We start from the raw sequence: 12702 nt of genomic DNA on the forward strand, positions 1-12702 counted from the left end.
GGTACAGGTAAGATGCAAGTGTTATATACTTTCCTTCTGAGCGATACCGGTAAGCTGCTAGAAATAATCTGCGAGTGCTTGCCAAATCCGCTCCATCTCAATCTTATTCTTCTTGTTATTTTCTTTTCATGGTCCGGATCGGCGGTTACTACTTGTCCGAAGTAGACATATTCGCCTACTACTTCTATTCCTTCGCTACTTAACGTAAACTGTTGTTCCTTCCCGAAAGTGTTGAACACTACCTTAGTCTTCTGCATATTGTTTTTCAAGCCTACCTTTCTACCTTTCCTGTCTAGGTCATCAATCATTATTTGCAGTTCATCCCCCGAGTTACTTAGCAAGGCAATGTCATTAGCAAATCGCAGATTACAGAGGTACTCTCCATCTACCCTTATCCCTAACTGCTCCATTTCCACGTCTCTGAATACTTCCTCTAAGCAAGCTATGAATAGTACTGGGAGATCGTGTCTTCTTGCCTAACGCCTTCCTTTATGGGAATTTCGTTACTTTCTTTATGCAGAACTGTGATTGCTGTGCAGCCACTATATATATATATATATATATATATCTTCGAGTACTTTCACGTACAGCTCATCTACCCCCTGATTTGCAATGCCTGTATCACCGCCGAGATTCCTTAGTCAAATGCTTTTTCGTAATCAGTGAATGCTACGTATAAGGGTTGGTTATATTCCGAGCATTTTTCTATCTCTTCGTTAATGGTATGGATATGATCGATATTAGAATACCGTTTCCGAAAACGTGCTTGATCCTTTGCTTGATTACACTCTAAGGTTACCCTGATTCTATGAGAAATTACCTTAGTAAATACCCTATACGTAACAGGAAGTAAGATGATTCGTCTCTAATTTTTTAGGTCCTTAGCGTCTCGTTTCTTATGAATGAGGATAATGTTTGCATTCTTCTATGGTTCCGGTACCGTCGATGACACCAGGCATTGCATATACAGGGTGGCCAGTTTTTCTAGCACGATATCCCCCCCCCGTCCTTCAACAAATATGTAGTTATCTGATCCTCTCCAGCTGATTTCCGCCTTTTCATAGTTTTTAATGCTTTCTTGACCTCGTGCTTCGTCACTGGTGGAACTCTGACTGTTTTTTCATACCGCCAATCTCATTACGCTTCTGACTATTTGGCTACTGTAGAGATCTGTATATCGACAATCTTGTCCATATTCGTGATGACGTTGCCCGTGTTGTCGCTTAGTGCATACATCTGGTTTTTGCCTATGCCCAATTTCTTCTTCACTGCTTTAAGGCCTCCGCCGTTCTTTACAGCATGCTCGATTTTCTCCATGTTATACTTCCTCACATCGGCCACCTTGCGCTTATTAATTAGCTTTGATATCTCGGCAAATTCTATTTGGTCTGTTGGAATGGAGGCTTTCATACTCCGGCGTTTCTTAATCGAATCTTTCATCTCATTAGACAGCTTACTGGTATCCTCTCTAACCATCCTACCATCAACTTCTACAGCGCACTCAGTAATTATGTTTCTGAAATTATTGTTTGTTGCTTCTAGGGTAATGTCGCCATCATCGGTTAGAGCTGAATATCTATTCTGTAGCGAGATCCTGAACTCTTCTAGCCTTCCCCTCACCACAAATTCCTTGATGGGTTTCTTTCTTACTAATCTGTTGCGTCCCTTCTTCAGATTTAGGCTAATTCGGGACCTCACCATCCTGTTGTCACTGCAACGCACTTTCCCGACTACCTCTACATCTTGCATAATGGCAGAGGTTGATCAAAGTATGAAGTCAATTTCATTTTTAGTATCCCCGTTAGGACTTTTCAATGTCCATTTGCGGTTCCTCCGTTTGCTGAAGAAGGTATTCATGATTCTTGACTTATTATGCTCTGCAAACTCAGCTAGTAACTCCCCCTGCTATTCCTAGAACCAATGTCATAGTCACCTATGCCTGTTCTTCTGCCTGCTTTTTCCCAACCTTGGCACTGAAGTCGCCCAGTAGTACAGTATACTGCGTCTCTACTTTTCGCATTGCCAATTCTAAATCTCCGTAGAAGCTCTCAACTGCCTGGTCATCATAACTACATGTAGGTGCATAAGCCTGTACAACCTTCAGTTTATACCCCTTGTTGAGCCTAATTATACGATGCCTGCCTTTCATTAATACTATAGAATTCATCTATATTACCCTCTATAAACTTATTGACAAGGAAGCCTGCTCCTAGTTCTCGCCGCTCAGGTAAACAACGGTAACACAGTGCTTGCCCATCCTTCAGTACAGTATACTCTTGATTCGGCTTCCTAACCTCACTAAGCCCTGTGACATCCCATTTCATACCCTCTAGTTCCTCTAACACCACTGCTAAACTAGCTCCACTAGCTATTGTTCTAGCGTTAAACGTTGTCAGGGTCAGTTTCCAATTGCGGCCTTTAGTTTTAGTTTTTCATATTGTTCCCTCGTTGTGATCTTTGTGGCTTCCAGGCCAAAATATTTAGTGGATAACTTGTCTGCTAGTGTTGTACTAAAGTCCTGAATCTGCAGAGATGTACGGGTTTGTCATTTTTTGGAATTTATTTTTCTAGAAATGTATAAGGTTGTACTTTTGGCTGTGTGTTCCTTAATTGCATGTATTTGTACTCATCTTGTAACGGCCTTACGGCTGATAACTCAATAAAATAAATATTTAGCGGTGGACCAATTTTGGGGACCACAAATAAACAGATTCTACTATTGATTAGTTCTTCGGCAGAATTGCCCCTATGAAAAAAAAACTTGTGTCGTCAGCGTACTGAATACAACTTGTATGATAGGATATGCTCGCAAGGTCGCTAGTATAAACATTAAAGACGAACAGGCCGAGAAAGCTACCTTGCGGGACACCACATTCAGTGGAAAGAAAGTTAGACTTGTGATTATTGACCGAAACGACCTGCTGGCGCATGTTTAAATAAGAACGAAAGAGTTGGAGGGAAAGACCACGGACACCATAGTTTTCAGGTTTACAGAGCAGTATTTGATGATTACGTCGGTCCAAAGCTTTTATAAAGTCGATGAAAATACCAAGATTCAAACTTTTAGCTTCGATATTATTTAAAATAATTTTCATTGCAAGAGTAAACCAGATTACATGGACTTGCCCTTTCGGAATACAATTTGAGAGGCATTTATTAGGGCATGTTTAGAAAAGAACCCATCGATTTTCTTAAGCATTACTTTTTCAAGAGCCTTTGAGAAAAGTGGAATAGAAATTGACCAATAGTTTATCATCTTGCTTCTATCACCTCCCTTGAAAACAAGTTATGTTTGCATATTTTATTCATGCAGAAGTATTCCTCAAGTGAGCGACAAGTTAAAGCTGTAGCTTTGCAGTTTAGATGTGTAGGTCAGTGGGTGACACCTAAGGAAGATAAAACCGCAGAAGGTGGTGCTGTCTCCACCCTCCGTCCTGTGCCTGCTGCGGTTTTATTTTCCTTAAAGATGTTGCTTAAGTATTGTGCTAAGAGATTCACTACATATTTAACTGGTTTAATATGAAATCCATCAAAATCTGTGCTACATTGCCTCGTACGTGTTTGTAGAATTTGTATTAGGGTCATTGGACGACCGGAGTGGTGGCCTAACGGTCACACAAACCTATAGGCTACAAAGGTGTTGGAGTCTTCCAATATGCATCTTTCAGTTTTGCAATGAACGGAAGGTTCCCCCGCTCTGTATTTCTCCCTCGCTTTGGAGAAATTCTTGAGGAAAAGGGCCTCTAGATACACAGCATCACTGAGAAAACTCATGATTTCATTTGTCTCGAATATGTTTAAATGTTCTTTCTAAAAACCAATAATATTATCTGTACTCTGATATCTAGAGGTACTAATGACTGCAAAGTGAATGTACAACCGAACGAGATTCAAGCCCTTTTTTTTTCTTACAGTTTCACACCACACAGCAAGTTCACTCGTAGACACATTCCTGTTGGACGCACAGCCCTTTTTCCTCCTAATCATTAAAACGTTGAACGTTCTTTGGAAATAGAGCCCTAAAGACAACTATTTTGATCTATATTTAGTTGTCGAAAAATAACAAAGAAAACCGAAGTGCAAGAAAGGCAAGGACTAACGCACGTACCAGGTGTTTCAAGTCAGTCGACAAGTAATATTACACATAATACTTTTGAGACGTGCAGGCTTCTCCTGCGTCACTTGGGTGCAATAGCTGGCGGACATCAATGAACAGCAGATAACCTTTTCTGGCAACGTAGGTAAATAATTTCTCATGACTACCTTTTTGACTATTACACTTGGAAATCTAGTCCGAATTACGCATTTGTAGCTGTTCATTCATGACAACCATGCCAGTTTATAAAATGCAAAAACGCTACTATACTCGGCGCTCTAAACAGTTAAAAAATGGCTAACCTCTACTCAAAAACGCTAATTTCAAAAAAAGAAAAACAAATGCGCATTGACTGCCTGATCGCGTTGGCTTCGCGTTGGCTCCATAGTTAAGGTACATGGCCACTAAACGTGAGTGCAACAGGGTTGAGCCCGGCTTGGTGACTGCGTTTCAATAAATTCGAAAAAGAAGTTGCCCGTGTACCGTGCAATATCAGCGCACTAAAAAACAGAAAAAGCGAAATTTCTCTTATTCTTTATTTACGGTACCCATCGCTCCATACTTCGCCTTGAGACGTTACACCATATTCCTAATGCCAAACCTTTAGCATTGAAATAGGGTACATTTAGGTTTATAATGCAACCTAGCCGCATTCCGAAGTATTAATGACGGACGAATGGTGGTGACGAGTCCCTTGTGTTAAATACGAACCTAGGGCCTGAAGCAAACTCTTTGTACGTCTGTGAGGCTAACAATTTTGCGCCAATGTTGTGATTAGGCGACATCTACGAAACACGTAGACGGCCGGAGAGGTCGTCAAAACTGTGCGCGAGGAGAAGCCCTCTACCAGCAGCCTAGAGGCACAGACGAAGCATGTGCCTCCCGACTCCTCTTAAACGCCGCTGTCATCGTTTCTTTTATGCCATAAGCACGGCTAAAACAGTTTATATGTCCCCATAGTTAAATTTATAGTCGTGGTCGTTGTGGATGGGTGTATGTTGCAGCTAGTGTACGATAGGCGCACACTGACGTCTCTTCATTCCGCCTGACTACGGGTGTAGTTATGCATCTCGCAGAGAAGCTGCTGCAGGGAAATTAAAATTAAAGCCCGGGACAGTGTGTGCACTACATAGTCCTGTTTTATCAGCATGGCAGCTTCTGCCGTTGATATTCGTGTTCTTGCACGCCCGCCGAATTGCGCGAGTGGTATATGCGCTACATTCTCAGGGATGATGGGACCACTTCCTTGAAGCATGGCCATTACAGGAACAGCTATGTTTTTTCTTAAAACTCATTACGCGTAATTTCCTAACCTAAGATTGCTCAAAGTTTATTTAAAGCTCTGCTTACAACATTTGATTCCCTTTGATTCCATGCGTTCTCTATGCTGCGTGGGATAGAGGAAAAGGGCAGCGAGAGTAAGAGACGTCTTGTGGAAGACTCCCAAAATACTCCGACATTCTAAGTTCCACAATTTCCTCACGGCGCAGCCTGCCACGCTGATTCAGTAAAGTACTCAGGCTCTCATCTTCCCTGCCAAGGTTCAAACTCGTCAATGTAAATTGTCTTTGCATATAAACAGAACGGAACGCACTCAGGAACTGTTAAAATTAAGCGCAAGTGTGCCTGGAGTGCGGTTGAAATAATGGTGAGCACTGCGCTACGAATTCCATCTTAGCCTAAGTCGCATTTTGATGGCAATGCCGGACAGCCTGGCTTAAGCTCACGCTATGAAAAGAGACCCACATTTAGGATGGACTGTCTCCCGACATTCGAAACTCACTTTGGGGTCTGAGGAAGGCAACTACTTACCCTGTCTTTATATGGGCACCTGTTACATGTTGTCATTGCCCGTTATTACCCAAATTTTACGTCACCCCTCTTAATTGTCTTGTAACGTTACTTTTTGCAGAACAACTGAACAAAAACGCAAGAGCGTGAAGCGAAGCCGCAAGGACGTTAAGAAAGGATCCACAAGGCGCCTGCAAGGCGCTGCAGATGAGTAATTGTTCCGACTCCTTTTACTAGCCGATGTTATTGCTTTAGACCTCTCTACACCATTACTCAAATTCCGCTTGGGCGATTCAGAGTACTTACAGCGATGGTCATGTTTAGAGAAGTGTGTGCAAAAACATCAGTAGGGTGGCGTCTGCCCTAATTATATAGAACTGCACGCATAACTTCTTATACATTACGCGCCTCATAAGCAGTGCAGCCACAAAATAATTTGACTGTAGGCGTCTCTCTAAAATACTGCATTGCACGCGCCATTTAAGCGAGACGCGGCCTTTTCATTCCTAATATGGCCTCTATTGCTTTGAACCTTATCTAGAAGATTCGTTACGATGGCTAGTTGGTAGAACGAGTTGGGCGGATACAACTGCGGGGGCTGCATGTACCTAGAGGCAGAGTGCAGTCGTCACTGGCTTTTAATCCTCACAGAGAAAGCGGTCTAATTCTGACATTCGGAATAATAATTTTCATCTCGATAGTAGCGAACACGGCGATTTCGTTTTTATAGAGTGGTCTATTTTGAAAGCAGCAGAAAGCGCCCAAAATTTATCAGTCTTGACACATGTCAAATTGCATTCAACCTTTGGTGGTGAAAGCTAATTCGGTGACCACTTCAGAGTCAATTTTTCTTCTAATTGATCTATCTTCTTCCTGTTTGCGTTGATTTAGGAAAAAAAAATGTCCGCTGTTTTGCTCCACTTCAACCCTTTAAGACATGCACCGACAGTGATCGGCAAGATATTGCTAGGTTCTTTAGCACACTCTTTCATTAGCAAACTGACGCAGCAATCTCAGTGCAAGTAAAAGATTCCAGGCTACAAAGATAGTTCATATATTACGGTTATTGTACATATTTCTTTTTTCCTCCTAGTTCCTTCTTATCGCGTGGGGCTAAATGAGGCGTCCAGAGAGATGTGTGAAAGATACGGCGCGTTTTATTTCCTACCCTCCAATTAGCAATTTATGCAGTTGCAAGGCGCTGTATACACTTGCGATTTTAGCGCACGCTACAACTCCTAGGTTGTCGAAATTTCAGCAGCCCTCCACTGTTGCGAATCTTGTATAATCAACTTTTTTTAAAGTTGCCCTCTAAATAAAGTAGGACAAACCATACTAAAGGTATTTCGGCGGTTTCTTCGGGAGGCCAAAAACTGTAGTATCTGCTTCGCTCCTCGGTGGACCCAAACACGGGGAAGACACGTAAACGTTAGACGATTTTCCTATTCTTTTAACTTCTGTGCTAGTGATTTCACTCTACAAGATTAGAGAAACAGATATGTCCTTATGGAAGGCTGAAAAAAAAATCCGACACCTTAAATTTCTGTAATTTACGAAAGATAAACTCGCATGTTTTCTCTGACGACGCGCTCTAACACCTGCAGCGTTGACTCGATATAAAGGTGAATGTCAACTCAACCTTGGAGTCCTAGGATATAACCTGGCATTGGCTACCGCTTTTCAATAAATTCGTAAGGAAATTCGCCCGCGTACTGTTTCATATCACTTCATTAAAGAACACAAATAGACGAAATGTTTTCAGCCTTTCGCTACAGCGTCCGTCCTTGCCTAATTCGCATTAGAAGGTTAAGCCTTATGCAAAAAAGCAAGCATTCAACTCCAGAGGAGGCTACCGTTCAGTTATATTGCATTCCCTTAAATCTGAAAATGAACTGAGAACGAGGGGGGCGGACGATACCATTCGGGTAAATACGTACCTTGTGTCTGTTGCAACAGCGCGTTCATTGCGACTTGACTTCTCTTATTACTTCTTTCGCAACGTCATTATTTGCAGAGATGAGGGAAAAGCGGAACCTTCGCAAATCGATGCCAGAGCAATGTCCTCACGTCATCCCTCTACTAGCAGCACGACAGTCTCGAAGGAAAAGTAAGTCTTTCGACTCCTCTTAAACATCGCTTTTCAGTATATTCGGTGTTGTGCACTGCGGCTGCATAACATTATTAGTGAAGCTTGTAAAATTTATAGTGCCGGCTATCTTTGTAAGAGAGCGTGCATTAGCTAATGTACACTGACGTCTCTTCAATCCGCATGTTTAACAGTGCACCTACGTGCCTTCCATGCACAGCTGTCCGGAAATTTGTCCCCTAGCTTATTGCATGCATGCTTCAGGCGTAATATTGCCGTCACTTGCTTCTTTCCTGAGCAGCCTCTGAAGGTGTGATTTGTGTTGTTGCACGCCCACATATTTCGTGAGTTTTAAATGAGCTCCGTTTCCCAAGTTTTGTGTAGAACTTTCGAGGAAGCAAAGCTGTGCAGGCGCAGATGACTATTTTAGAGCTAATTACTCGTTAGTTGCCCAACACAATATTTTGAAATCATATTAGATTTTCATCGAAGACCCTATTATTCTCTGATTCCATGCATTCTACTCATCTCGGCGTGGGATAGGGTAAAAGACCAAAGAGTGTAAGATATGTCCTTGAAGAATGCTTCCAAATAGCTCTGGCACTTCATAGTTAAATTGCTTACATGACATGATATCCCATCATTTTCTTAACGATACAGCCCACCAGGTTTGTCAAGTAGTTATAGTCGTCAGCTACTCAGGTTTTGCGCGCAGGTTCAAACTCCATCATGAAAATCACATTTACATATATGCGAAATAGATGTGACGAGAGGAGGAAGGTAGTTGCATGGTATGAAAGCTTCGCACTGAACAAGGCTAGAGGGGGGGATGCATCAGTTCGTAGGCCGGACCATCTTAGGCTCAACTTGCAAACTGAGGCTTCCCTACCTCTATCAGGGCTGGGCTAGACACTTCAAAAGGTATCTCAGATGCCGTTACTCGATAGACTGAAAAAGTATATTTCCGATACCGATACAAGATACAGGATTGAAATCGAGTTTTTATACAGATATTTGATACTGTATCATCGATACCTCGACGCATCACTGAAATCCTTACATGATAAAGTTTTTAATACGATTAAAGGCATGCGGAAATTTTAGCGTGCTTTCTGTAATCTCTAGAGCAATCCTATAGCGTAGTTTTTCTGAAGGGGCTTACGAATTCTCCAGCCCAAAGTTATTGTTTAGGCAGCTGTCCTTGTCAGAACTTCACATTGAATTGAAGCCATAGTTACTATTAAGCGATTGCTTCCCCAAGCAGCATAGCAAAATATTTCTCTAAACTAATGCTCTTCATGCGAGCCGACCTGTGAGCAGTTTGCTATACATATTGCCGCATAGAAGACGACGCAAAAGATGACGACAAGCGCGAGCCTGGAAGTGAAAGAAGCTTGAACACAAGACTTGTTCTGGTCGACCATTCGAACCATCTATCGCTAGGTTCTCCTTGGTCTTCTACCGAGACGTGACACTGGTGGAGCGCGCTGGGGTATGCATAGGACTCCTTCCGGCAGTCCACAGCGGATCCCAAACATCGACACGCCTGTCCATCGTGCTAGCCGCCGCCTTCTAGGCCTAGCGCCGGAGTACAGTCATCTGCCGAACGACTCCTCAAACGCCCAAGTTCCTAAGACCTCTCAAGCCATGGCACATACCAATCCTACACCGGTGACTCTACAGAACACCAAGGTGCCAGAGTGCTTTCGCGGGGAAGCGTTTGAAGATGTGGAAGACTGGCTCGACCAGTTTGAGCGAGTGTCAAAGATCAACCAGTGGAGCGCAGACCAGAAGCTTTGTAATGTTTATTTTGCCCTTCAGGATAATGCTAGAACGTGGTTTGAAAACCATGAGGCCAGCTTATCCACATGGGATGACTTCCGCTGCCAGCTGGTCGACACTTTCGCGAGAACTGACCGACGGGACAATGCGCTACGCCTGCTTGAAGTGCGCATCCAGAAGCCAAATGAGAGCGTGGCTATGTTTGCGGAAGACATGGCTCGCCTTTTTCGCCGTGCCGACCCTGATATGAGTGAACCAAAGAAGCTACGGCATCTCATGCATGGCGTCAAAGAACAGGTGTTTGCCGGCTTGGTCCGCAACCCCCCTAAAACCGTGAGTGAGTTCGTTAAGGACGCTACGGCTATCGAACGAGCCCTCCAAGACCGGTGCCGCCAGTACAACCGACCGGTCAACTGTGCCCCGACGACTGCGGCGGCGCTGACTGCAACAGATACGACCACTCTTCGAGACATCATTAGAGGCATTGTCCTTGAGGAGCTGCAGCGAATTACGACTACGAAGGCTCAGTCGTCAGGGGCCCTCATGGAAACAGTGAGGAATGAAATTCGATACGCCCTATCAGCGTCTACACCATGCAACGAGTCTCATCCAGTCGACAACGCGGCACCCCTTTGCGAACCATACCACGCTCCAAAACCGATCAGCTGCACGGCCAACATTCCTGCAGCTTACCTCGAGCCGCAGCCCGAGAGCTATGCTGCGGTCCTTCGTCGCCCACCTCCAGACCACGCCCCACCGAGCTCACCGAACCGTCAGGAGATTCGGTTCCTCCAGGGGCCTCAGTGGGCGCCTCCCAGGCGCTCTCAACTGCGCCGAACTGACAGGTGGCGCAGTTATGACAGCCGACCACTTTGTTTCTACTGCGGACAACCTGGCCATGTGTATCGGTACTGCCGCCACCGCGAAGAGGGGCAGTCCTTTCCGCTTGCTTCTGCTCGCCGCCGCTTCGACACTGATTCTGCCCAAATCGACGACGACCCTCCGGTCAGCAGGGAAACCGAATCCCCGGGCTTCCGCCGCCGCTCCTCCCCATCGCCACAGCGTTATTCGCCGACGCGTCGCAACACTACTGGCGTTAGCGGACGGCGGTCTCCTAGCCCTCACCGGGGAAACTAAGAGCTGCAACCTCGCGAGGGGAGGTTGCAACCAGTATAAAAGTGTCGAAACCCTCACCACCGCCGCAATTGCCGACAACCCGGGCTTCTGACGCCGCCGCTAACATTGACATTTCCGCACTACCGCCGAAAATGCCGTACTAGATGATCAGCCATGACGACGAAGCTGACAGCGCCGACCTTGCCGCGCTTCCGCCGCAAATGCCGAAAGGGACGATCAACCCAGATAATTTTGTTAGCGCTGACCTCGCCGTTTCCATTGATGGGCTGGCGGTACATGCTCTGGTGGATACCGGGGCAGATTTTTCAATTATTAGCCAGAAACTGGCCGACACACTGCGCAAAGTAAAAACTGAATGGACTGGGCCAGTAATAAGAAGTGCTGGGGGTCAGCTACTGGCACCGACAGGGAAATGGACTGCCCGGATAGGAATAGGAAACGCGGTGTTTGTTGGCAGCTTCGTTATTCTCCCTGACTGCTGCAAACACCTCATCTTGGGCATGGACTTTCTGCGTCTTCATGGGGCTGTAATCAGCATCCGTGACAGCATCGTTGCCTTCACCAATAACCATGAAGACCTTGGTTATGCGCAAGTACCACTATTGCCCTTACGCGTCGCCAATGAGACGGTGACATTACCTCCGAGATCATGTTCTCTTGTTGAAGTGAAATGCGACGTGGCGCATACAGGCGATGGCGTCGCCGAACGGGCAGTTACCCTGGTACTCAGCCGAGGTGTTTCTATAGCTCGAGGGCTGGTCAACTTGACCAATGGGCATACCGAACTGCTGCTGACAAACTTCAGCGACGAGCGTCAGCAAATTCCGAAAGGCACAACTGTGGCCTTTTTCGACAGCCTCCCAAATGCGCAGCACTGTTGCTTACTGCAACAGAGAGGATCAGTGTGCAAGACACCCGTAACCATCGTTGATGTGAGCCCAAATCTGTCTTCTTCAGAGCGGGACCGCCTTTTGGATCTCATAGATCAATTTCGAGACTGTTTTGCTTCAGAATCGCGGATCGGCCAAACGCCTTTGACAAAACATCGAATTATCACGGATGACTCGATTCGCCCGATTCGACAAAATCCTTACCGTGTGGCTCCGAAAGAACGTGAAGCCATTCAGCGCCAGGTGGCCGAAATGCTTAGAGACGACGTTATCCAGCCGTCACAGAGTCCCTGGGCTTCCCCCGTGGTACTTGTTAAAAAGAAAGACGGCAGCTTACGATTTTGCATAGACTATCGCAAGCTCAACCAAGTGACCAAAAAAGACGTGTACCCTCTCCCTCGCATCGACGACTCCTTGGATCGCCTACGAAATGCACGTTACTTCTCGTCGATGGACTTGAAAAGTGGATATTGGCAAATCGAAGTGGATGAGAGGGATCGGGAGAAGACAGCATTCATCACTCCCGACGGATTGTATGAGTTTAAAGTCCTTCCGTTCGGTTTATGCTCGGCGCCAGCAACATTTCAGAGACTGATGGACACTGTGCTTTCGGGACTTAAGTGGCAAACATGCTTGGTGTATCTTGACGGCGTGATAGTGTTTTCGGCTACATTTGAAGAGCATCTACTCCGTTTGCTAGCTGTGTTTCAGGCCATACAATCTGCGGGCCTCACATTAAAACCCGAGAAGTGCCACTTCGGTTACGAGGAGCTGCAGTTCTTAGGCCACGTCGTCAGCCAAGAAGGTGTTCGGCCGGATCCTGAAAAGCTCTCCGCAGTCGCCAAGTTCCCAACACCTACGGACAAAAAGACATTGCGGCGCTTCTTGGGTCTTTGCGCCTATTACCGTCGGTTTATTGC

At 45.3% G+C, this 12702-nt stretch overlaps 1 protein-coding gene across 3 annotated transcripts in view; it reads left to right on the forward strand.

Moving 5' to 3' along the window:
• LOC146184459 (aurora kinase C-like) overlaps positions 1-12702 on the forward strand; it is a 172705-nt gene that overhangs the window by 61936 nt on the left and 98067 nt on the right. For all 3 annotated transcript variants that reach the window (XM_084609393.1, XM_084609394.1, XM_084609395.1), the window contains 2 exons: positions 6009-6098; positions 7902-7994. In XM_084609393.1, the coding sequence (XP_084465519.1) occupies positions 6009-6098; positions 7902-7994 (183 nt within the window). The remainder of the gene's footprint in view (positions 1-6008; positions 6099-7901; positions 7995-12702) is intronic.

Source organism: Amblyomma maculatum, chromosome 7 (genome assembly GCF_055883805.1).
Source record: "Amblyomma maculatum isolate TAMU_Amacu chromosome 7, ASM5588380v1, whole genome shotgun sequence".
NCBI classification, from domain to species: Eukaryota; Metazoa; Arthropoda; class Arachnida; order Ixodida; family Ixodidae; genus Amblyomma; species Amblyomma maculatum.